This window comes from Akanthomyces muscarius (genome assembly GCF_028009165.1).
Source record: "Akanthomyces muscarius strain Ve6 chromosome Unknown contig_18, whole genome shotgun sequence".
In the NCBI taxonomy this organism is placed as follows: domain Eukaryota; kingdom Fungi; phylum Ascomycota; class Sordariomycetes; order Hypocreales; family Cordycipitaceae; genus Akanthomyces; species Akanthomyces muscarius.
This window is the reverse complement of record NW_026611618.1, coordinates 766,314-789,682: the sequence shown is the minus strand read 5'-3', so window position 1 is coordinate 789,682 and position 23,369 is coordinate 766,314. Positions and strand designations below refer to the sequence as shown.

Genomic DNA, 23,369 nt, shown 5'->3' with positions numbered 1-23,369 from the left:
CTGCGTAGCACCGATCCCCCCGGCTCCGACGCCCTCTCTCCACGATACCCTCGTGAGTGCTCCGAGCCAGCTCTCGGAGCTCCTCAAGCCGCATCGCACAACGCCGCCGCCATGATCCCGCGGTCCCGCGTCTCCGGACGTCTCCTTATCGGGCGCTCAGCAGCTCGCACCGTGCCATCATCGACATCCACGCGAGCTGTAGCCGGCTTCCCGGCCGTGGCTCACTATACACAGCAGCACGCCTGCGCTCGGAGATTGCAGCCCGCACCCGCCTGCACCGCCGCCCAGCACCGGATACCCGCGCTATATTTTTCGACTTCTGCCTTCCTGGGCAAGGAAAAGGACAAGCCGAGCAAGTTCTTTGACCCATCGGCCGAGCCCGAGTCCACCGAGCCTCTCTCCGAAGAGGAGGTTAAGGCCAACCTCGAGAATAAGAAGAAGGAAGCTATCAGCGCTGAAAAGGCCGCAAATGAGTCGAAAGATTCTGACGCCGACGCCACTGTTTCTGCTAAGAGCGACAACAGTGCTTCGCAGGCACAGGAGAACAAGGCTGGCAGCAGCGCGGGCGGCGCCGCTGGCGCTGGCTCTGGTGACGGCTCCGGTGACGGAGGCAAGCGAGGGCGCAAATCTTCAGAAAAGGCTCTCCAGAAACCTGTCGTACCTGATGTCTATCCACAAGTACTCGCCATCCCGATTGCTCGCCGACCGTTATTCCCCGGATTTTACAAAGCCATTACGATCAAGGACCCCGATGTCGCCACCGCCATTACCGAGTCCATTAAGCGCGGCCAACCGTACGTCGGCGCCTTCCTCTTCAAGGACGAGAATCAAGATGAGGATGTGATTCGAAATGTTGAAGATGTGTACGACGTCGGTGTCTTTGCTCAAATCACAAGCGCCTTCCCCATCCACGGCCAAGAAGGCGCCCTTACTGCCATCCTATACCCCCACCGCCGAATCAAGCTCTCCAGTCTCGTGCCCCCGACACCTCAGCAGCAACAACAGGAAGCCAAAAAGGCAGAGACGAAGAAGGAGCCCGAAGTTCCCGAACCCATCCCCGCCAAACCTGCCACCGAGGAAGCTCCCGCCACAGACAAGAAGGGAGATGTCGTCGCCAGCTTCGAAGAGACTGCCGTCGACAAGAAACCCGACCAAGTTGCCGAGAAATACGAACCTACCTCATTCCTCAAGAAGTACCCTGTCAGCTTAGTCAATGTCGAAAATCTCGCGGACGAGCCCTACGATCCCAAGAGCCCCGTCATTCGAGCCGTCACCAATGAGATTGTCAATGTCTTTAAGGAAGTTGCTACGATGAACAACTTGTTCAGAGACCAAATCTCTACCTTTTCGATGAGTCAGTCCACTGGCAATGTGACTTCGGAGCCAGCCAAGCTAGCGGATTTCGCCGCGGCTGTGTCGTCTGGCGAGCAGACTGAACTGCAGGAAGTCTTGGGCTGCATGAACGTCGAGGAACGCATGCAAAAGGCGTTGATTGTGCTCAAGAAGGAACTCATGAATGCTCAACTACAGTCCAAGATCACCAAGGATGTGGAGAGCAAGATTAGCAAGCGACAACGCGAGTACTGGCTGATGGAGCAGATGAAGGGCATTCGCCGCGAGCTTGGCCTCGAGTCTGACGGCAAGGACAAGCTCGTTGAAAAGTTCAAGGAGAAGGCTGGCAAGCTGGCCATGCCCGATGCCGTGCGCAAGGTCTTTGATGAGGAGGTTAACAAGCTCGCCCACTTAGAGACTGCCGCTTCAGAATTCAACGTCACAAGGAACTACCTGGACTGGTTGACGCAGATTCCTTGGGGCCAACGAAGCGCCGAGAACTTTGGCATCCCTAATGCGATCAAGGTTCTCGACGAGGACCACTATGGTCTTCAGGATGTCAAAGATCGTATCCTGGAATTCATTGCTGTCGGCAAGCTGCGTGGCTCCGTTGAAGGCAAAATTCTCTGCTTTGTCGGCCCTCCTGGTGTTGGTAAGACGAGTATCGGCAAGTCTATTGCTCGTGCTCTGAATCGCGAATACTACCGCTTCAGTGTAGGTGGTCTTACAGACGTTGCTGAAATCAAGGGTCACCGCAGAACATACGTTGGCGCCCTGCCCGGCCGCATTATTCAGGCTCTGAAGAAGTGCCAGACCGAGAACCCGCTGATTCTCATTGACGAAATCGACAAGATTGGCCGTGGTTACCAGGGAGACCCTTCATCCGCCCTTCTCGAGCTGCTCGATCCTGAGCAAAACAACTCGTTCCTGGATCACTACATGGATGTCCCGGTTGACCTTTCCAAGGTTCTCTTTGTCTGCACTGCCAATATGACTGATACTATTCCACGCCCTCTGCTCGACCGTATGGAGCTCATCACCCTGTCCGGCTATGTTGCAGACGAGAAGAAGGCTATTGCCAACAAATATCTTGCTCCCGCCGCCAAGGAAGCTGCTGGTCTCAGGGACGCCAAGGTCGATCTCACCGATGAAGCGATTGAGGAGCTGATCAAAGCCTACTGCCGCGAATCTGGTGTGCGCAACCTGAAGAAGCAGATTGAAAAGGTCTACCGCAAGTCTGCTCTCAAGATTGTGCAGGACCTCGGCGAAGACGCCATCCCTGAAGAGGAGGCGCTTACGGAAGAGGGCAAAGAGGCTGCTGAAGAGTCTGCCAAGAAGGCTGAAGAGGCATCGGAGTCGGAGGGCAAAGAGCAGCCTAGCACGGAAGCCACCGAAAAGGAAACGACGGAGAAACCGCGCAAGGCTCTACGAGTGCCTGACACGGTTGAAGTGTCCATCAACAAGAGCAACCTGACCGACTACATTGGACCCCCTGTCTTTACGTCTGACCGTCTCTACGAAGTCAGCCCTGCCGGTGTCGCCATGGGCCTGGCATGGACGCAGATGGGCGGCGCGGCCATGTACATTGAGTCTATCCTGCAGTCGCCTCTCCGCCAAAGCACCCGCCCCGGCATGGAGATTACCGGCAATCTCAAGTCCGTGATGAAGGAGTCGACAGCGATTGCCTACTCCTTTGCCAAGTCCTTCATGGCGACTAAGTTTGCCGACAATGACTTTTTCGACAAGGCCAAGATGCACCTGCACGTGCCCGACGGCGCGGTACCCAAGGACGGCCCCTCGGCTGGCATCACGATGGCGACGTCGCTGCTCTCGCTCGCGCTCGACGCCCCCGTCAACCCGACTGTCGCCATGACGGGTGAGCTCACGCTCACGGGCAAAGTGCTGCGCATCGGCGGCCTGCGCGAGAAGACGGTGGCGGCGCGCCGCGCGGGCTGCACGACCATCATCTTCCCCAAGGACTGCATGTCGGACTGGCTCGAGCTGCCGGCCGCGATCAAGGAGGGCATCGAGGGCCACCCCGTGGAGTGGTACACACAAGTCTTTGACCTGGTCTTTCCAGACCTGGACCTGGCCGCGGCCAACAAGAGCCGAGTGGTCAAGGACGGGAAGAAGGAGGGCCAAGACGATGAGTAGCTTGGCACAACCCGCGTCTCCGATTTAGGCGCCAAAACACAAAGAAAAGCGACCACTACAAAAAGCAACTGGTAGTTTCCTGTACGATACGACAAAACGGACGTGACGCTTCTGTCATACGTGACATGTCATCTTTACCGAGGGCACACGAATTGGGATCTTTGCACTGCGCAGCGTCACGAGAACTCCTTGCGAAGGAAACACAAAAAAGTACACCCATTGTGGTGGTACCCGGAGTGTTGCATGTCTCGCGATGCTGGACGTTGCGGCGTTGTACGACCCCCTCTCGGGATCACCAAAAAACGCCACTTTTACTTGTCGGAAAACTTGGGCGGCTGGGGGGGATGAAACATCATGGAAGAGAAATGCGGTCATCTGATGAAAGCAAGAAAGACTTGAATAGATGAATGTCATTGCACAACAACACCGAAAGACAACCTCCCCTCCACAAACACTGAGCAAACTTTTTTGCTCACGTCCTTTGATGACATTGTTTATTGCATCTGTATTTCTTTGTTTTCTTTTTCTTTTAATTCTGCATGGGGAGGATGAGAAGTGTGTCACCATCTGTCATTCTGTGTATTTGTACATTAAAGTGATGTTGCGGGAAGAATATTCGATGAAAGGGGAGCAGTTTATAGACCAAAGGGAATTGTAGCTCCAAAGACATATAGAAATTTCTTCTTTACACGACTTTTGCGTTTTCACGATCGGATGCCAAGTTCTTGCTTGCACTGGTATCAAAACTACAACACGTGGAGAGCATACGTAGATGGAGGTGGCTTGCCGTCATGCTACGCAACATGAGCTGCACATCACGCTGGGAAGGATGGCAGCCTGACGGCCGCAAAACGCCCAATTGCATCATCAATCGGCACTGCGCAGAGAACATGCATGGACGGTTGCTTTCTGCTGCGCAACGTCGAGTTCCAAAGTGGCAGGGAGGGTAGGTCGTACATATGCGCGCGCACCGATTTGCGCAACCAGACAAAGTAAAGTTGCGACTCTTGCTGTCGTCGGCGGATGGACACGGGACGGGACTCACGGAAGAGCCAGGGGGCTGACCCAGCAAGCGCAGGAAAAAACAGGACCACAGTAGCGGGACGTGCCTAGCCTGCCTGGGAGGAGGAACCGTATCCGCTTTCCGGAGCCTGGGGTCGTCATGTTTTGGATCTTTTTTCGGGGCGGTGACAAGCCAATGGGCATTCTTGACCGCCTCACTTCCTCTGTTGGATTAGGAGAAAGTTCTCTAGCGTTTTTACACTTGTCCCTGCTTCGCTGTCAGCGAGAGAGGCCAGACCGTAAAGTGTCCAGATCCAAGGCTGAATTGACATGGTCCCAGCCGAGAGTAGCTGTAGTTTTCCCGAGACAAGAATGACAAGGCCACGCTGTGAGGTTCGCAAGCGCCGAGCGCCACGTTATGCACCTCTACCCGATACTGGGGACAGGGCGTCGGGCGGTTTGCGAAGAACCCAAGGACGAGCCTTACGGGGGCCATAAAACGCAAGTTGCGTCAACTATTTTTCGAAAGGAGCAAGATAGTAACGGAACAAATGGGTAATGTGGTGTGTGAGTCTGACGTGGTTAGATCTCACACCAGACAAATCAGCCATGGACTAGTCGCGACATCCACTTGGCGCAATGCACAGCGTCCCGATATGTCGTTGGGCACGCATACGAGGGAGCGAGCCATGGACTACTTGCTCCTTGGGAGTGTACAATGACGCAAAGCAGTAGCTGCATGAACAGTATATTCCCCGGAGGAATGCATGTAGCAGACGAGATTGTGTCTTGACAATGCAGGGTGTGTGGGTGTGGTTTCTTAGTAGAGCATTTAGTCGGCAGGACTGCTTGTATGGTTGTCCGTGCGGTACGGCCGCTGCGGCTGGGCCAAGACATGCCATCTTGAGCTTGTTTGTGCTTCTCGGTGTAGGAGGGGGATCTGCACGGGCACTAGCGAGGGACCAGTACCCAAGTGCCGGACACCGATGCGGAGCCCGGGGCCAATTGAGATGATGGATGAGGTGGGCGTTCTGAAGTGTTCAATATTTAGTATGAGCCGAGAAATTCTTGCGACACGACTCAGCGCCGGTGGTAACCAAGGGGCGTTGCCGCGTGGCTAACCATTGTATCGAGTTGTGGCACGCTGGGGCCAGGTGTCAGTTGGGATTCTTGCGGCTGCTGAGCCTGGTCTGTATCATTTCCGAGACTGTTTGTAAGCTAAAAACGTATTTGACGCACGGGGTCAAGTTCTGCTGCGTATCCTGTGTAAGATTTGACAACTAGTCGTGCGGGCCAGTTGTGGTTGTTCCTGTTTCGTCGCCTTGCAGGCCGCCAAGACTGTTGAGAGAAACACACGATGAGGGCGTTTCAGTGTGACCGAGAAGAAAAAAGGAGAAAGGTAGCACAGCCAAGCCGAAGAGGGTCAATGGAGAACAGGCGCCAGTGATTGACGGATGGGTTTGTGTACATGACACATCCAGTCAGTGCTTGTGTTTGGAAAGGGCAAAGGGCAGACCAGCGAAGCCCGTCCAAAGTCGTCGCACGGCGGGCAATATTGATGTGGGGGAGAGAGCGTAGGTGGCTGGCGAGTCGATACCGGCGTGGCTTACTTTTCGTCGTTGCTTTTGGGTGAGCGAAGCTTTATTTGGGTCCTTGGCGGGCGGACATCGTGCATGTGGACGGGAGGGACACTGGAGCCGTCCACTGAGAGAGTAAGGTAGGGTTAGCTGGCGACGCAAATGGCAAGCTAAAATGGTGCGCGATGGAGGATGACGCCGTGACGAATTGTCGAGTGAGGATTAATGGCAGACGGCCGGTACAAAAGCGGAATAGGACTAACTTGTCGTTGGGTATGCGGCTGTAAGGTGCAGCAGGAGTTGTTGGAATCTGGAGATGGTTGGCCCAAGACACGGAGCCGGCAGCTGTTTGTGTATGCGTGTGTGTGAGGTGCGTGCAGGTGCTTTGCAGACGACAGACCATTTTGAGGCCTGGCGAGTGATATTGAAGCCTTGAAGAAGCCACCAAAGCTGCATCACATTTTAGCGCCGAAGAGGTGTGCTTGGTGTGCTACGGGGACGTGATGGGGGGGTGACGGGGGGCGAGGTCCCTACAGAAAATTCGCTGCTGGCACACTTTTTAGCGGGCCGCTAACCATCAGTGGCTTTCATCACCTAATTTATTGGTTAGCGCCTCGCAGGAACTGCTCAACTGCCCCCCGTTTGCTTGGGCGCGCCCGTTTGTCTCCCGCCCGTCCGCCTGCCGGTCCGTGCCAGCTGCCAACCAGCCACTCGCTGCCCCTCTTCCTGCCACCTTCTGCAACCCGGCCCATGGCTCATGCTGTCACACCAGCCAGCCAGCCAGCCAGCCAGCCAGCCAGCGCGCCCTTTCCTCCTTCAGGCCCCGACCCCCTGTCAACCGCTGGTGCATTCTTATTTATTTTTTGTTGCATTTAATTTAGTTCCAATTATATTTTTGCTTCGCTTTGATTTGCCGCAAAAACGTGGCCGGTACCTTTTCCTGGTCTAGCCTCCACCGGTGCAACCACACAGCCGTCGACACCCTCCAGGTACTAACTGCCTACGACTGTACTCCCAGCGAGCATCACTTCACCAACTAATTCAACGCCCGCCCTCCTCCTTTTCGTCATTGTTTGCTTTTTGTCTCTTGTTCTCTCTCCTTCGCCCTACCTCTGTGCCGCTCACCGGCCACCCCTCTGATTATTACACATATCATTCCCCTCTTCTGCTTCTTCTTCTCCATCTTATCTGCTTCTCCGCTTCCTTCTAAACGCCGCCCCAGCCAGTTGGTCCCTCGTCAGCCTGGTCGACCTCAGACCCCAGCCAGGGGAATAGACGGTCAGCAGTTCTGCCTGGCTTCGCCCTCCCACCGCGCGCCCAAGCGCCCAAGCCAGTACCGCACAATCGCACACTTTTTTCTTTCCTCAGTTATTCTCGCCATACGTTGATTATTCTCTCTGCCTCGTCACTTCAGCCCACACCTGGTCTACATGGAACCTTTGCGTCGCCCTGTCGAGTCATTGCCTAGTTTCTCGCGCTGCTGACTCTTCTGGCGTCGCCGTCTCTCGTCACCCCTGTTCGCATCGCCGAGATATAGCTCACCATTGTTCACATGCCCAAAACAGCCCATCAATCACGCTGTTTACCCCCCTGTGAACCAATAACAGCTTCCATTTCTCACGGTGTCGTTGGCATTTCGCGCTTGCTGCCTTATTGTTTCGCCTACTCGCCCATCACAAGCCGCCACTCGCCGCAGTTATAGCCATGGCGGCCCAACCTAACAATGACTGCAAGTCCCCTCCTGTATATGATCCCGATCAGGCCATGCGGCAAAGATTCCAGGCTGCTGGCTATCCCGCTCAGCACCCCGAGCATCCCGAGAACCTCACACAACCTCAGCAATCTCAACATCCCGAGCTTCAGCACCAGCAGCACTCTCAGCATCCTCAGCAGCCCCAGTATCTTCAGCAATCTCAGAAAATTTGGCAATCTGGGCAACTCCAGCATCCTCAGCATCCCCCGCAATCTCGGCAATCCCAGCAGCCTCCTCAACCTTCTCCTTCCGCTCAAGAGCACGCGCCGCTCTCTGCCAGTCCCCGGAATACCTCCACTGAACGCAGCCCAGTAACTTTCGACCCGCCTGCAAGTCAAGAAACCCTTCGCAGACACCACAGAGAGGTGATCCCCGGCTTGCCAAGGTCACAGACTCTGAAGCGTCAGCAGTCGGAGCGCAGAGAGCATCTTACACCCGTAGAGATGCCCCCAGAGGAGCGTCGTGCTGTCTCATCCGAAATAAGATCCCCATTCAGTCTCCTCACTGGTCGCAGCGATGCCGCCCACTCCTTCGCCACCCCAAGCGCCTTTGACTCCGCATATGCCTGCTTCAGCGATCTCGCCTTCTCAGCTACATCCTCTCCTCGGCTCATCGAAGAGGAGGAACCCAGAGATTCGGAAGAGGAAGAGGAACCCCCAAGAAAAGCGCCCCAGTATGTGCCTCCCCCAAGGCTTCAGCCGGGGGTCACTCTGATCCCAGGCACTAATCTGCCCGACACGACTGGCATGCCTCGTGAGGAGTTTGACGCCCTCATCCAAACTGAACTGGAGAATGTCTGGATCCTGAATTTGAGCATGCACTTTCGTGACCGTTCCAAAAGAGAAAAGTTCTTTCTCACGTATCGCGAAAGGGATACTCTGTGGCGCAGAGTCACCATCTCGTTGGACTATCGAAACGCACCACCAGACTCGCTGGAGGGGGAACTTTCCACTATGACGCTGCAGAGGGACAAAAGCGCCAAAATTTACGAGGCCATCCGTGACAGCCTGCCAGATATTCAGTTTTATGACACCGCCACAAATCTTAAACTGCAGACGAGCGAGGGCCGCTTGCACGTGCATGTGGTTGAAGATGCCAATGTAAGTATCCAATTTATACGCCGATAACAAACCGCTCGCTGACACTTGCAGGAAAAAATTGACTATCCTCGTGTTGAAACACTGCAGCATCTCAACTGTTTGATGGTCAAGGAGTGCGATATTGACTTTGATGCTCACATGTCCGGCTTTGTCTACAAAATTCGCGTTGGCGACCAAGTCATGGTAAAGAAGGAAGTCCCAGGAGCCGAAGTGGTCGAAGAGTTTCTCTACGAAATCCACGCCCTCCACAGCTTGCAAGACTCCAATCATGTAATTGGTTTCAGGGGACTCGTCACCGACGACGATAATGAGATTGTCAAGGCTCTGCTTCTCGATTACTGCCCCAAGGGGACCCTCATGGACAGAATTTATGACGATTGTAAGACGACTTATCTCGGCATCCCCTGGCGAAAGCGGGAACGATGGGCTCGTCAGATCATTCAGGGTCTTGCTGATCTTCACGAATCCGGTTTCGTACAAGGAGACTTGACGCTCGCCAATGTTGTACTTGATGACAAGGAGAATGCCAAAATTATCGACGTCAACCGCCGCGGCTGTCCTGTGGGATGGGAACCTCCCGAGGCTAGGCCCCTTGTCGATACAAACCAGCGTCTCTCGCTTTATATCGGCGTCAAATCGGATCTCTTCCAACTTGGAATGGTTCTGTGGGCGTTGGCAATGGAGGAGGATGAGCCGGAAATTCAGGGCAGGCCATTGCTTCTTGGTCCCGAGGTTAACATTCCTGATTGGTATAGACAAATCACTGAGATCTGTCTGAGCCATGATCCCAGATCGCGGCTGATGGCGTCTCAGCTCCTCACCATGATTCCAGACCCTTGCTTCGCTCCAGCTTACAGCCGCATCGCTTCTCGTCCTGCCGTGGAGCGTAGCCATTCTCCGCGTGAGCTGCCTGCAGAGAACATCCCCACCGCTGCGCCTAACAGCGAGACCAAGAATGAAGCAGCATTCTTGCCACAGCGTGGCCGCTCACCTCCGAGCCCAATGCCGAGTGACTCGTCTCGTCTGCAAAAGACAGGCTGGGCTGCAAACGCCCCCGTGGCAGCTTCTTATGACGATATGGCCGCCAGAGCTAAGAGCTATCTGGATGCCAGTCGGAATAGAAACTCGATGCCAACCCCAGAATCCGAAAATCTCACCCAAAAGCAGCAGCGAACGAACCCAGCGCCGCCCAGGTCCCATGATACAGAACGCAGCCTTCTTGACAACGTTAGCAAAGGTTCCGCGACTCCGCCCGCATCGTTTGCAACCATGCCAACACCTCCAAAGCAACCTACGACGTACCTAAATTCCACTGATAGCGGTATCTGTATGCGGTCGCACAGCGAAGACGCTGTCGCTTACCCCAGCACCTCTCCCCAGTCCCAAGAGCTCACGAAGAGAATCAAGGATGAATTGCTCGAAGACCTGGAGCGCAACGGAGCGGCGAGATCGGCGCTGGATGCGATTTTTGGCCTGGGTCAGGATGATCGGGCTACCATGTCTCAAATCAGCGCGCACCCGGACAATGTCTCTGCCATCCGCCAACTCACTACGCAGCGGCCTGACAATGCGTTCACTATGCCTCAACCGCTTACTCGGATGGACAGCAACCCCTCTACAATACCAATATTCACTGCGCAGCGGGCCGACAATCCCTCAAGTATGCCTCAGCCCACTGCGCCGATGGATAGCAATGCTTTGGCCAATCCGCTCTTCGCGGTGCCACGGGCTGAGGATGGTCACAATATGCCTCATCCCACTGCGCGACAGGAAAGTAACACCACTGCCATTCCAACAGTCAGTACGCAACAAATGCACAATGTCTACGAGATGCCCCATGCCACTACGCAGCCGGGCAACAATGCTGCTGCCACTACCCGTATCACTTCGCCACTAGACAAATATGACGCCGGCATTCACCACGCCGCTGCGCAGCTGGAACAAAATGTCGCCGCCCATCGCCAATTTGCTGCCCAGCTGAGTGCTGCCACACCCCAATCTACTACGCATCCAAACGACAATACATATGCCACCGCTCAAAGAACGGCCCAATTCGGCAGTGCCTCCATCCCACGGACCACAACACAGCTAGACCGCAATGTTTCCACAATCCCCCAGACCAGCTCGCAACAAGAAAAGAACGCCGTTACCACGCGACGAACCCCAACGCAGCTGGAAACTACCTCTACCACTCCGCAGACCAGGGCGCAGCGAGATGACAGCACATGTGCCGCCCCCCAAACCGCGACGCAGCCAGGAAGCACATCCGATCTTGCCCAGACCAGTGCGCAGCTAGACGACAATGCGAGCGTTGCATCCTGCATATCACGCACATCCAGTCCCGACGGCGACCTCGACGGCGGCGCTCAGCTCGGGCGCAGCGAAACTGCGTTCAGCGTCGTCGACACGCACTTTGCACGGCCCGAATACCCAGCCCCCTCCCAATTACCTCCAACGACCATCATTGATACTCCGATGAAAACTCTCAACCAAAGCCACCACCCGATGCACACGCCCAACGGTACTACCCTGCCCACTCTGCGACCTGGACAGGGCATCGCCGCCGCACCTCTCCTCGCCGATCTCAACCCCGATCTCAACCCCGATATCCATTTTGACAGCGCCCTGTGGCCCGATGCCACACGTCGCTTCATGACTGGCGCAAAATCTTGAACTTGCCGTTTTTTTCATCACAGCCCGCGATTCATCCTCCACCCATCTTGCACGGCGTTTTTTATTCTTTGAAGCGAAGGGGGAAAGAAAACAATAATTTGTGTACAACTAATCTTTCTGAGACTTTGTCCTTGTGTGTGTGTGTGTACACAAGGTAGAATGATATGATGCTTTTTTGACAGGCAACTGTCTAAGCTAATGACTTTTTTTTTTTTTTTTCGTTGGTTCTTTTTCTTCTTGAACATCATGAAACGACTTGAAATGATTGGAAACGATATCTGTTGCTAGATTTTTGCTTTCTGCGCGCGTTGTGCTTCCTTTTTTTCTTTTTGGAATCATACCATAGTTTAGCCATTATCTCTTTATTACTTTAGCAATTCGATTTTTTGTCCATCATCAAGTCTATAACTAGCAAAGCACGCATGCGAGTTCCGCCTCACGTACGCAGCCCTGATGGGAAGAAAGTGAGCGGGAAGACGGGCCGACCCGCGCTCCAGGCGTCAAAGCGGCGAAAAGGTAGATCATTGCTGTAAACGATGCTTTGGGCATCCCCAGTATCACCAACGATGCAGATTTTGTCAGAAGTTGAGCGTCATGAATGCGGCTAGTAAATCAAGCCTGTGCTGTGATATTCTCTTTTTGTAACTATCATTGGAATCCTGCGTTTCTGTTTGCATTCATCCGCATTACCACTTTTATCCAATTCATATATCCAATGCGCGTTGTAAATGACAGAGATTTATTGCATGTTTCGGCTTCGGCTCATATCCCGCTTTCTTTCAGTCATCGTACTTTGAGTACGCAGGCAGCTCCTCCTCCGGCTTGTCCTGGACCAACAACGTCGACGTCTCCACGTAGCGCAGCTCGTGCATCATGATGCGGCCAGTCATCAGTCCCAATGCCATCTGCCGCCCATCCGTCGACACGGCGGCTGCCGTGGCGTAGTTTCCGCCATTCTGCGTCCACTGCAAGTGGCCCACGCTCGCCCCGTCCTCCACTCTGACAATGTCGATGCCGCTCTCGATGCGACAGACAAGAAAGCTACCGTTGGCAAAGAATGCAAGCGGCCAGGTTTCCACCACCCGCACCTCGTCGAGGTCATAAGTCAGCAGGACGTCGGTCGCTGGATACCACCGCACGATTTGGCGGCCCCAGACCGAGACCACCATGGCGCCGTCGGGGCTGATGGCCATGAGGCTTGCCGGATAGCCCTTGGTGTCGATGCGGACGCGGTGTAGACACTGCCCGGGACTACTGCCAGAAATGTTGTTGGTGCGATGCGTGCCGTCGGTGCCGAGGCTCACGATGCTCTTGCCGTCGGGCATGTAGTCCAAGTGCGTAATCTTGGCCAGATGACCCGGGACGCACGCAGGAATCTTGAGCCCGAGCGCGTGCGGGTGCGGCGCCATTGGAGGCAGCGTGATGATATAGATCTCCGTCGGGTCCTCGGCGCTGCGCCCAATCATGGCGGTTCCGTCTGGACTGACGGCGATGGGCTCCGTGATGGGCACATTCCGTGTGTGCGCACCCTTTTTCGCACCACCAATCTCAACTTGGGCTCTGTCAATGTCCAAATCATAGTCCCCTCTGCTCTCCATGTTACTACCATGCTGCCGACCGTGCAAGAATACCAGCGGCACGTGTGGCACGGCCGGCGCCTCCGACACCGCCTTGTCCTTTCCCTTGCGGCTGAACAGCCCGCTGCTGCGCGGCATTGGCTGCTGCTCGACCGTCTCGGGTCCAAATGCGAGCGCGCGCGCACCTTCTGCGGCGCGCACCCTGTACTCGTTGGAGGGCGAATAACTGCTGAGCGCGACGGTCTCCCAGCTGGCGGCGTCAAAGACGTGCAGGTTCTGCCAGCGCCGATTGTTGGCTACCGGCACGGTGCTCGGGTGCCGGGAGAGGGCCACGAGGCGCGAGCCGCCTGGGGAAAATGCAAGCTGGCTGATGCGGCTCAGGCTGGACCTGGTGTTGATACGACCGCTAACTTGGATGATGATGGATGTATTGGGACTGGTGGCGCAGACCGAGGTTGTGGCAACGGAGGGCAGCGGGGAGCCCTCGCTGAGGGGTTGCTTTTCAGACATGCCGAGGAAATGGATTCGAAGGGACGCAAGCTTTTACGTAGAAGAAACAAGGCGTGGAGGGTTTATTTTGTCCCGTGTGCTCGTAGGTATGTGCTCTCGTGATCTTGTCTGGAGGGCAGGGAAACAGTGTGAGGCCACGACGCTGTCGTACTGAGCAGTAGGTTTCTGGTGTCGTGCGTGCTGCAGGATTTAAGATTCCGCCGTTTACTCACTCATGTACCGGCACAGTAAAGCTGAAGAGTCGATTTTATCGTCTGGCATGGGTTTATTTGGGCCAACGTGGCTTTGCGAAGGAGCCTCGGTCGCGAGGCACGACAAGGCTGAGCTAGTCCGCAGTCTGCAGGGATGCCACGGAAATAATTGGCGGGGACTTCATTTTGGAATCTCGATCCCGTTTGGGGCTGATAGCTCAGCCCGACAAGTAACCCGTCCTGAGCTGAAATATTCGACAAGCCATGAGTTGCAAAGCTTGCCATGTTGCAGCTCAAGCCAATATGCCAGTCAAGGCGGTAAGACTAAGCTAAAATGACCTTCGACAGGCCATAGACTAGAAAGAAGATCTTACCGTAATTAAAGCCCAAAAGAACAACCGCTCAATCGAAATATTTGTCGACCTGTGATCAGAACAGAGCTTATCTGAAATTGCTCCAAGAGATCATGGATTGGAAGTTGGATCTTGTTTGTGACGGAGCATGATCGGGATGTGATCAGACCCGAGCTCTTTTTTAATTCAATTCCAAGGCCTCGGATTGAAACGATTCTAGAGGAGACAGTTCTGTGATTAAGCAATTATTCAGAATATTAATTGAGTATGACAAGATCAGAGCATATCTGGAGTCATTCGGAAAAAGCTCATTGATTAGAAGGACGGTCTGCCGTAGCCGAGAAATCAGTCGAGAGATTGATTGAGATGTGACCAGGTCAAAGCTGATCCGAGGTCAATTCGAAGACATTGGATGGGAAGGAGAGCCGCGCTGTGAACTATAAGCAAGTAATTGATCGAAACACGTTTCGGGGTGTTGGTGTCAGACGGCGTGCCGCACTGCGTGAAAGACATTCACCGCCGAGGATGTGATCAGACTGTACAAATATCATTGACCAATTAGACTCGTAACAGACTTCTTGCTGGTCGGCAAGGCACAAGATCAATTGGAGGGAGGGGCTCTGCTGGAGTTACGCGGACTAGGGGGGTTGGAACTGGTCTGTTCTCGCTTCATGAGGCAGGCTGGCGGGTGCCAAGAGGCGGACAGCAGGTATACAGGACAAGCGAATTACATCAGTCGTGACGCACGATGAACAAATCCATTCATCTTGTAGACTATCAGCTTACTTACTAATATTGGAATGGCATATTCTTGTCTTTCTTCTTCTCTCGTTTTTCTTATTTTCCTATTTCTTTTACTTTTCTTACTTTATGTGTCTCTGTATTTTGTTCTTCTATGGCGTTTATCTACCAGACATACGCTCATGCGCAAAACCAGGTGCAGCCTCGTTTTACGACGCCGTTCGTTGTTTCCAGCTTTCCCGAAACATCTTTACACCCGCCTCCCGCCACCTTTGGCGTCGGCCCATCGTGCCCATCAAAGAGGCCTTGCAGCCCAGCAGCGACGCCGGCCGGCGGCACCATGCTGACACCGACCAACAACGACCACATCGGTGGCAACATGTACTTACTTGCTATTGGATGCAGTTACTCAAAGCGACATGACCCTGGGCATTGTTTCGCTCCAATTTCAGCCTTGTTGCATGAGGTAGGTGCATCCTCTCCAGCCCTGGCACCGCCGAGAAATGTCGCACTATAGCCGATCTGTCTTGTCCTTTTTCTCTGTAGACTTTTCCTTCTCCGAACCCCACGCAGTCGGCGTCTTACGCTTCACCTCGGGTTGGGCCGCTTTGTGCGGAGGCTTCGACAACTTGTTCTCCCTGGATGGAATGTCAGTCAGCTCAGAAATCGAAATCGCTATCCAGTAAAATATTTGTTGGTTCTTACGTTGGCTCGTGGCCAGACTGTGACGCCGTCACAGCCTTGAACTGTCCTTCTTCGCCGTCTTTGGACGTTTTGAAGCGGCGCTGGTATGCTGGTACGGCGACTGGTGCAAGGCGCAGGCGGAGCTGCGCACCCGAGTGGCGAATTGTGGTGAGATTGGCTCGCATGTTGTTCTGTGTGTAAAATTAAAGGTGTTGTTGCTTGAAAGGTTTATGTTTCAAAATGTCAGAGATGTTCGAGCAGTTGTGGTGGTAGAAAGCAGCCGTCAAATAAGGTGACGTCAACGTGATCCGGCCATGACACGCCGAGGCATGCCCATCGGAGCACGTCCCATGATGTTTTGTCGATGAACATTAAAACTAGCGCTATCCATTAAATGGTATTTCAGATCCCAAATATGCCTTGGCCCACCAGGTTCTCACACGTGCCTCCTCTATTCCTTTGATCTTCCTGATCGTACGAAATTTCTCCACTGAATTGGGCACTCGATCACAGACACCTCCACAGCTACCTTCGAGATGAAACTCCTTCAGGATCCCAAAGATGTGCTAAATTATATCGATTTATTTGTTAATCCGTGCGTACATTAGTTGGCTTCCTGCTCCGTTTTCATGGCGTAGAGCAGGCTTCAACGTGTTAGCAGACAGTTGATTAAAGACCCGTCCTGGCCACTCAATATCAGCAAACTCGTTGACTTTACATCCAGTTACTTATTCTAATCGGTACTAGCTTTCGTCTCTTTTGATGCCTTCCGCAAAAAAGACGACGGTCTACGTGCGGTAGTGGTAGCCTCATATGTGACGGCGTGTGACAGCTGCTGAAGCAGGAGCAGAAGGTCTTTTGGCGGACCAGCCACATTTATGTCATCGGCCAAGAATTGGGTTGCAGAGAGTCGCAACAAGGTTTTGTGCTTTGCTCGAGTAGATGCCCCTAGAAATTTCGCAAATTTCTAAAAGCATTAGACTAAACATCGAACCCCTCCGCTTCGGATCGTTCTTTTCACTGCGGAAAAAAGAAGTGAAGAGGGAACAAGACCGACAAATGGCAAAGGATAACGTCGCATTGGTAAAGAAATCATCCGCTCTATCCAAATAGGACAAACTTGACTATATATGAAAAAGCGACTTAAATCGCTTTACTAGCAGGACGGCATTCCATTAGTGTAGCGCGCTTGGTGCACGCGTAGAGAAGATGACGCCACAAACTCGTAACCTGGACTGCTAGGACTCGAGCGGGTGGGCGGACTGTCGGAAGGATGCTCACTTTTTCTTCAAAGAAATGCAGTTCCACTTTCAAGCTGCTCTTTTGCATCCGACGCAGCTGACAACTGGCAAAGTCTCATCAAAGAAAAGAAAGACACATCTTCGCGCGTGACAACACTCTTGCCAAGCCTAGGCACACTTTTAGCTTACATGCACTGTCAATTCGTCCAGGAAGCTCCATGTCTCTCTCCCTTATGCATCTATAAATTCGATGCTATGTTGTATATCTATGATAGGGCCTATGTTGTGCGCTTAATCAAGCCCAAGCCTGGTCCCGTGTCTCGCGGCAGTAGCCCAATATCGCGTTTGAACCGCTCCAGCCAGTCTGGAAGATCCGCCGCCGTCTGATTCCACGGATCGCCTCTGCAAGAGAAAAAGCAGTTAGCATAGTACCTTTTCTTTTTTGTGTAGCAGGCAGAAGACTCACTCTCCATATTCCAGCCATCGAGCTTGCTGCTGAATTTCCTCATCACTCGGGATGTGCTTGTTCGGATTGCAGTCCGACATGGACGACGCCACAAATCGAGCCAGGCCCCGCGCGAGACGGCGATAGCCATTGGCATCATTCAGATCGTAAAATCCCCTCCGGCTTGCCGTTGCCGCTTTTTGACGCTCCTTTGTCGGGTCTTGCTGCGTCGGGTCGAGACTCATCGGGGTGTCAAGACCAAGAGCCTTCGGATCGAGTGTATTGGCTTCACCAACGGCGGGTGGGCTAATCTCGCTGGCCTTCTCGCCCTGTTCCACGGCCTGGAAGAGCCGCCTTCTAAAATCTACCAGCCAATCGGTCGAATTATAAGTGAGCCGCAACAGCCAATTCAGCACATTATCTTTGTGGGAGATGGAAGTTTGCTGGGCGCGTCGTAGAATGCGGTCGGCTTCTACCTGTAGCTCCCAGTTGGCCACGTCCTTGCCACCTAAAGGCAGCGATAGAGTAAACTGCCGCAGTTCGCTCTCAAACGCACAGTCTTGGAAGATGTTATCCTTGCCATTGATTCGCAGTGTCGACATGCGATTTTCTGCCTGACCACGGACGGACTGAAACATGGCGTCGCGAGTAATTTCTTTGCAGGACATGACGAGATCCCGCAGCCAGGAACCGGCTGTAGTAGCGAGATCGGTCGAAATGATATCTGCGCTGCGAATAATACGACATGCTTCGAGTTGAATCTCAGTATCGGTTGGCGGGCTCCCAGTGTCGTCGGTATGGTTCGCTATCCAGTATTCCAGCTCCATATTGAGTAGTTCGTAAGGGCTATTGGGTGTCCACGGTGAGACGCTACTTGCCACGTACGGTAGGGGCGATATTTTCTCTAAATGAATTAAATCTATCACACAGCGTTAGCAATTGAGCGGAAAGCATGATATGTCCAAAAACTTACATGGTGGTATAGAGTTCTCTACTGTTCGAAGGACAGCTTCGTCAAAACCCCAATCTCCCGTCCAGTGCTCCATTGTAGCCCCATTCTTAAAGTGCATCGCAAGATGGTCGACGCGTGCACTCCAGCTGTGCAGAACGGCATTGCAGAATCCGCAACGTGATCGAATCTCTGGTGAGGCTGCCTTCCAAGTCTCGAGCCTCTCCTTCGGAACCTTGGCGTGGTGACCAAGGCGCAAATGCTGCGTGAGATGGTCTTTACGGTAAAAAGTACGTTCGGTCAGTGTTCGACTGCTGCAGAGAGAGAAGTTGTGTGATTCGAAATGCGTCGCGTCTGGATTCGGCTGCGAGCAAAACACGCATGTCAGAGAACCAGTAACGGGGTCGACCGCCAGAGGGCCAGTTGGGGCACAAACCCAACGATCGATGGATAGATGCCAGGTCTTTTCATGTCGTTGCCAGTCGTACTTGGTTTGAAAGTCTTCGGCACAAAATGTGCATTGGAATGCGCCTCGGGTTGTAATGGGATATGTCGTATGGGTAGGCAGGCCGGCGCGCTTGCGTCGGCGTCTGCGTCTTGCCGAGTGGCTGTCGGGAAAGGGAGACAAAGAGACACCGCCTTGAGACGAGCGGCCAGATCGGACAGAGCCCTCACTAGACGGTGCGTCGTATCTCCCCAGGGAGGAGCCATTGCTAAAGCCAACGCTGGAGCTGTCGTCGGAATAGCGTGATGCTGGCGTGAGACAGGAGCGCTCACTGGGAGAGGCGGGAATGCGAGCTGCCTTGACAGCGCCCAGGATGGCAGCGACATCAGCAGGCTCATTATCGGGCGGGGAGTTTTCCCAGCGCTGCATTGGGTTCAGGCCTTCCAAGATGCCGGGCGTGGCGCGCCGCGCTGGAATATCCATGGGCGTGATTGATTCCGCCGTAGACGCGGGTGCGCGCAGAGGCGCCGACATTTTGGCTCGCCTCCTCGCATTGGCAAACCAATTGACAATCTGCGTCTGGCTGAGACCCGTCATGGTGCTGAGCATCTCCTTGTCCTCGCGCGTGGGGTACGGGTAGTGGCTGTTGGCCGTCATCCACTGGCGCAGAAGTCGCACAGCGCTTTGGGGGAAGCCCGGTCTTGCACCAGCAGTGTCCGAGGGCGTGGTTACCGGGGGGCTTGGAAAGTATGGAGTTGAAGCGGTTTGCGACATTGGCGTCGCCCCGAGCGTGTCGTTTTCCTGGGTGGCGACAGGGAAAGCCCCGGGCTCAAGACTGGCAGATGTCTCGTCGGCGGGCGCATGCTGCTCGTCCAGCTGCTGGCCGAGAAGCGTAAACTCGTTCAAGACGTCCCAGTCCTGGAAAATGTCGTACTGGAGGCTGTCGTTGTCGATTCCAGAGACATCCTGGTCGAGGCCGGGCAGGGCCAAGTCGAAGTGATTCATGGTGGCGCACGGTACATGCGGCGTCTGTCACGGCAGAATGCTGGCATTTGCAAATGATACTGTATCCACACATATACACACTATGGGGACAGGTATATATTTCAAGTGGCATGCAATAGAGACATTCGAGGATGCAAAATGAAAATAGCCGAGACGAGGTTCCCCGGATTTGTTTTCCGGTTCCACCACCATGTTAGCGGTGGGGCTCAGCTGGATTTAGGGCGTGCACGCCGTTGAACGGAGCTATTTCTAATCGGACGGCCTGATTGATTGTGACTATCGCCATGTAGCTTAAGCCGTCGAACAGGTGCCCATTGCTGTCTGCTGTAGATGCAGAGCACGAGAAATTCTGGTCCGGACTCGCATGCTCCTGCAGCTGTCCATCGGCCGAATTCTGCTTCCGCCTATCACGCAGGTTGGCCGGTGGGGCGCCTCTGCCGTGCTGTGAGGGGAGGAAGGCGGCCTTTTCTGACAAGATGATTCTGCGCACTCTTTACCGGCTTCCATACCGATCTTGTGTCGTCAATTCAGCATTCCGATCACCTAGAAGCAAGATTGCACAAACGTTGCGGCGCCGCAGCACCACACGCACTAGTGCCATGTCAACCGCCGCCGCTGCTCCTCCTCCGAAGCCGGAGCTGACCGAGCTGTTCTCAGACATCGAGACGAGATTCAAAACCACGCAGCTCGGCGACGAGAAATGGTACATTCTCGCCTTGTCCTGCATCGCCACCGGGCCGGAGCCCGAGTTTGCCGCCCACCTCTACCAGCACCTCATCGCCAAGCCCGAGTTCCAGAGCAGTGAGTCCCGCCAGCACCTGGTGCGTCGTCTGCGCGAGGCGCTCTTCAAGTCCATCTGCGTCATCGGAGTCTGCAAGCCCATCGAGTCCATCCTGTCCATTGCGGCGATTGAGCGGCCAGAGGATCGCGATCTGTCGCAGACGCGCGAAGGCTGGCAGCCTGACGAGGAGAACGAGCACAAGGCCCGCGAGTGGTTCCTCAAGGTCTATACGCGCAACGCCTCGGACACCATTGGTCTCTTTGACGCCCACAAGGACTTTGCTTGGACGTCGCTCACAATCACCTACGGCCTTTTCTTGTCAGATAGACAGGTCTTGGACGATGTGGACACACAGCTGGTGGTGCTACCCTGCATCATGACCCAGAACTTGAAGCTGGAGACGAACTGGCACATTCGCGGCACGCGCCGCATCGGTGTCTCGAAAGAAGACACGCAGGTGGTGTGGGACTCGGTTCAGGCATTTGCTAGATTTTTTGAGCTCAAGCTGAACAAGGTGCCTACGGTGGACGAGGTAGAACCAGAAGTGTAGGGATTGAGCTGAGGATGTAGCTGCATTATGCTCGAGGTAGATCAACGAGTAATATGTCTCACCTGTTAGAGAACAGTAATACGCAGTGACGCTCTTCATCTTCTCAAGCCATCTTGCGCTTCCGTCGGTGTTGCAACAGGCTTAGCTACAATGCACCAGCCGCCAATTCAAGAAGTAGCGCGCCACATCATTGGACGCCTCGTGGTGGTCCCTCGTTTGCCCATGTCGTCCTTTTAATCTCCCAACGTCCCAGGGTCCGTCTTATTCCGCTGACAATCCATCGCCTTCCCCAGCCTCGCCCTCCGTTGCATAAAAATATGCAGCCATGGTCCGCCGCCCCGCCAGCCACACGTGTGCACCTTCTACTACAGGAAAGGCTCTAGAACACTGGTGGCAGCCTTGGCGAAAAGGAAGCTGGGCCATCGTGATATGAGTCGGGCGTTGGGGAAACGCACTGCGAAGGATAGACCATGCTAGCCTGTGGTCATCACGTCTATTGCCTCGTGTGTTGCGAAATTTGTACATTGTACATCAGCTACTTAAATTCATTCTAAATATGTAAACATTCAGTCATGCAAGACCGTTGGCGCTAATACTCAAAAGGAAGAGTATCAAAAAGTCTTATTCGCTCCGTCCATAAAAACAGTCATGCTTCTAGCGTTGTGGTAAGCGCCAGCTTTTGTCCAACGCCGGTGCCTGGGCGAGATGCCTGGTGCACTTGTATTGCAGTCGAAAGCAGAAAAAAAAAAGGGAAGTCCCCTCCCACCGGGGTATCATGGCCATGAAATAAGCTGTCATGATACAAGATTGTTTCAAGGGCCGGGTTGTCCGTCGCTAATATGCCGCTCACACGCATGATTTAGTGGGAGCTGGTATCAGAGACGGAGGAGGCGGAAGAGGTGACCGAGTCGGTAGAGCCGGCGCGGGTCGTCTTGGTGCGCTCACTGTAAGACGGGATTAGTAAAAAGCCTGCGCACGGGGCCGTGTATCGCAAACGCCGTTTAGGCTTATTGCGAGACATGGCAAAGATCCGATCTGACATACTAGTGAGTGCGGTCCTGGAGAGTGCAAGCCCAAGTCTTGGTGCCAGTCTTGATATGGAACTTGATGCCGCGGTTCTCGCCAAAGTGGTTGACGGGAACGCCAGCCGCGGGAGCGGCGGTGGCAGCAGCAGAAGTAGGCTGGGAAGATGCTTCAGGCATGTTGACGGTGTTGTGTGTGAGTGTATGTGGTATACTGGTTGCGAGCTATAATTTGCGAAGGTGGCAGACTCCTCCAAAGAAACAGTAGAGTAGAGATGTGTGTAAGTAGAAGCAAGGTCGGGAAAAAGAGTCAAGTGTCGGGTCAAGGGCAGACGAGAGAGGGCAGATAGGGGACTTTATAATGTTCCCACCCACGCCCACGATATCAGCGATGTCCCCATTTTGCGGAGCGCAACTTGTAATGGGGGTCGTGGGTGGGTGGGAGTGTGCTTTGCCATTCCGGCACCGAGAGGGCGAGGAGAGTCGCCAAATGGCGTCTGGCGTATTACTCGCAGGGCCCAAGCCAGCCAACGACCAGTGAGGTAAAAAAGGGCCGGCCGGACGAGACGGCAAAGGCGGCAGCCCCATTCGCACGTCCAACCCGGATACTCCACGGAGGGTGGGTGGCTTGAGACGTGGTTTCAGGCACCTGAGCCAGACATTTTGGGACGCAAAATGCAGTGACGGTTGTGTCTTTAGCGAGTATTTACGTCAGTCAAGAGGCTGGGAGCCAACTTTAAGTTGCACGAACGATCATCTTGGTCCTCAGCTGGACGCCATGATCGTCATTTGACTTTGCTACGGAAAATTAACAGTGAGACAGACGGCAGTGTCACAACTGCACCGACCCGGCCGTGGGGAACGACGACTTGTTATGGGCGCCACGCTGTTGGGTGAGCCATTTTCTGGCCCAGGCTGGAGTTAGTAAGGCGAGTAAGTCGATGGTACACATACACACACTTTGACACCTTGGTAATAATACGACGGGCGGGAACCTGCAGCGAGGAAAAAAGGAGCAGCCACCGGCTCTAGACAAAGTATAGCGCTGTGGAGCAAGACGGAGAGCAAGCTCATGGAATTGGGCATTCTTGTACAAATTGAGCGCTGGTGCATGGAGAAAACGGAGCAAGAAAAGACCGCGAAAGCGCGAATACAATGGGTTGGGCTTGCCCACAAAAAGATAGCCTCTCATCTTTCTGTCAAGTTTGAGCGGTGACCAAGTAAGTCGCGTAGTAATAGTTGAAGCTTTACTATTTCCGAGGCTCCCTCCCACTTTTTGCCTGC

The 23,369-nt window shown here is 54.1% G+C and overlaps 9 protein-coding genes across 12 annotated transcripts; 4 read left to right on the top strand and 5 right to left on the bottom strand.

The window, feature by feature from the left end:
* Window positions 1-111: 111 nt before the first annotated feature.
* Window positions 112-3,486, top strand: LMH87_008722 (uncharacterized protein; the record flags this gene model as incomplete). Of its 3 annotated transcripts, none has more annotated exons than XM_056201940.1 (2): window positions 112-1,107; window positions 1,157-1,210. In XM_056201940.1, the coding sequence occupies 2 exons, from the start codon at window positions 112-114 to the stop codon at window positions 1,208-1,210; spliced, it is 1,050 nt and encodes a 349-aa protein (XP_056056552.1). The 3 variants fall into 3 exon arrangements, with proteins under 3 accessions (XP_056056552.1, XP_056056553.1, XP_056056551.1); XM_056201939.1 differs by lacking the exon at window positions 1,157-1,210 and having other exon boundaries at window positions 112-773; window positions 820-844; XM_056201941.1 differs by having other exon boundaries at window positions 112-3,486.
* A 2,483-nt stretch (window positions 3,487-5,969) lies between these two features.
* LMH87_008721 (uncharacterized protein) lies at window positions 5,970-6,468 on the bottom strand (the record flags this gene model as incomplete). Its single annotated transcript, XM_056201937.1, has 2 exons — window positions 5,970-6,192; window positions 6,329-6,468. 2 exons carry the CDS (start codon window positions 6,466-6,468, stop codon window positions 5,970-5,972), a joined length of 363 nt encoding a protein of 120 aa, XP_056056550.1.
* Window positions 6,469-7,769: 1,301 nt separating this feature from the next.
* LMH87_008720 (uncharacterized protein) lies at window positions 7,770-11,591 on the top strand (the record flags this gene model as incomplete). The annotated part of the gene is made up of 2 exons (XM_056201936.1): window positions 7,770-8,918; window positions 8,970-11,591. 2 exons carry the CDS (start codon window positions 7,770-7,772, stop codon window positions 11,589-11,591), a joined length of 3,771 nt encoding a protein of 1,256 aa, XP_056056549.1.
* Window positions 11,592-12,370: 779 nt separating this feature from the next.
* On the bottom strand, window positions 12,371-13,678 carry LMH87_008719 (uncharacterized protein; the record flags this gene model as incomplete). 2 transcript variants are annotated; one of them, XM_056201934.1, is made up of 2 exons in its annotated part: window positions 12,843-12,845; window positions 12,896-13,678. In XM_056201934.1, 2 exons carry the CDS (start codon window positions 13,676-13,678, stop codon window positions 12,843-12,845), a joined length of 786 nt encoding a protein of 261 aa, XP_056056547.1. The 2 variants fall into 2 exon arrangements, with proteins under 2 accessions (XP_056056548.1, XP_056056547.1); XM_056201935.1 differs by having other exon boundaries at window positions 12,371-13,678.
* Window positions 13,679-15,474: 1,796 nt separating this feature from the next.
* LMH87_008718 (uncharacterized protein) lies at window positions 15,475-15,832 on the bottom strand (the record flags this gene model as incomplete). The annotated part of the gene is made up of 2 exons (XM_056201933.1): window positions 15,475-15,601; window positions 15,669-15,832. The coding sequence occupies 2 exons, from the start codon at window positions 15,830-15,832 to the stop codon at window positions 15,475-15,477; spliced, it is 291 nt and encodes a 96-aa protein (XP_056056546.1).
* A 1,334-nt stretch (window positions 15,833-17,166) lies between these two features.
* LMH87_008717 (uncharacterized protein) lies at window positions 17,167-19,732 on the bottom strand (the record flags this gene model as incomplete). Its single annotated transcript, XM_056201932.1, has 4 exons — window positions 17,167-17,290; window positions 17,355-18,252; window positions 18,307-18,646; window positions 18,719-19,732. 4 exons carry the CDS (start codon window positions 19,730-19,732, stop codon window positions 17,167-17,169), a joined length of 2,376 nt encoding a protein of 791 aa, XP_056056545.1.
* Window positions 19,733-20,208: 476 nt separating this feature from the next.
* On the top strand, window positions 20,209-21,063 carry LMH87_008716 (uncharacterized protein; the record flags this gene model as incomplete). Its single annotated transcript, XM_056201931.1, has 1 exon — window positions 20,209-21,063. The coding sequence occupies one exon, from the start codon at window positions 20,209-20,211 to the stop codon at window positions 21,061-21,063; it is 855 nt and encodes a 284-aa protein (XP_056056544.1).
* An 859-nt stretch (window positions 21,064-21,922) lies between these two features.
* Window positions 21,923-22,265, bottom strand: LMH87_008715 (uncharacterized protein; the record flags this gene model as incomplete). Its single annotated transcript, XM_056201930.1, has 2 exons — window positions 21,923-22,007; window positions 22,108-22,265. 2 exons carry the CDS (start codon window positions 22,263-22,265, stop codon window positions 21,923-21,925), a joined length of 243 nt encoding a protein of 80 aa, XP_056056543.1.
* A 310-nt stretch (window positions 22,266-22,575) lies between these two features.
* Window positions 22,576-23,301, top strand: LMH87_008714 (uncharacterized protein; the record flags this gene model as incomplete). Its single annotated transcript, XM_056201929.1, has 3 exons — window positions 22,576-22,622; window positions 22,909-23,018; window positions 23,087-23,301. 3 exons carry the CDS (start codon window positions 22,576-22,578, stop codon window positions 23,299-23,301), a joined length of 372 nt encoding a protein of 123 aa, XP_056056542.1.
* Window positions 23,302-23,369: the final 68 nt, after the last annotated feature.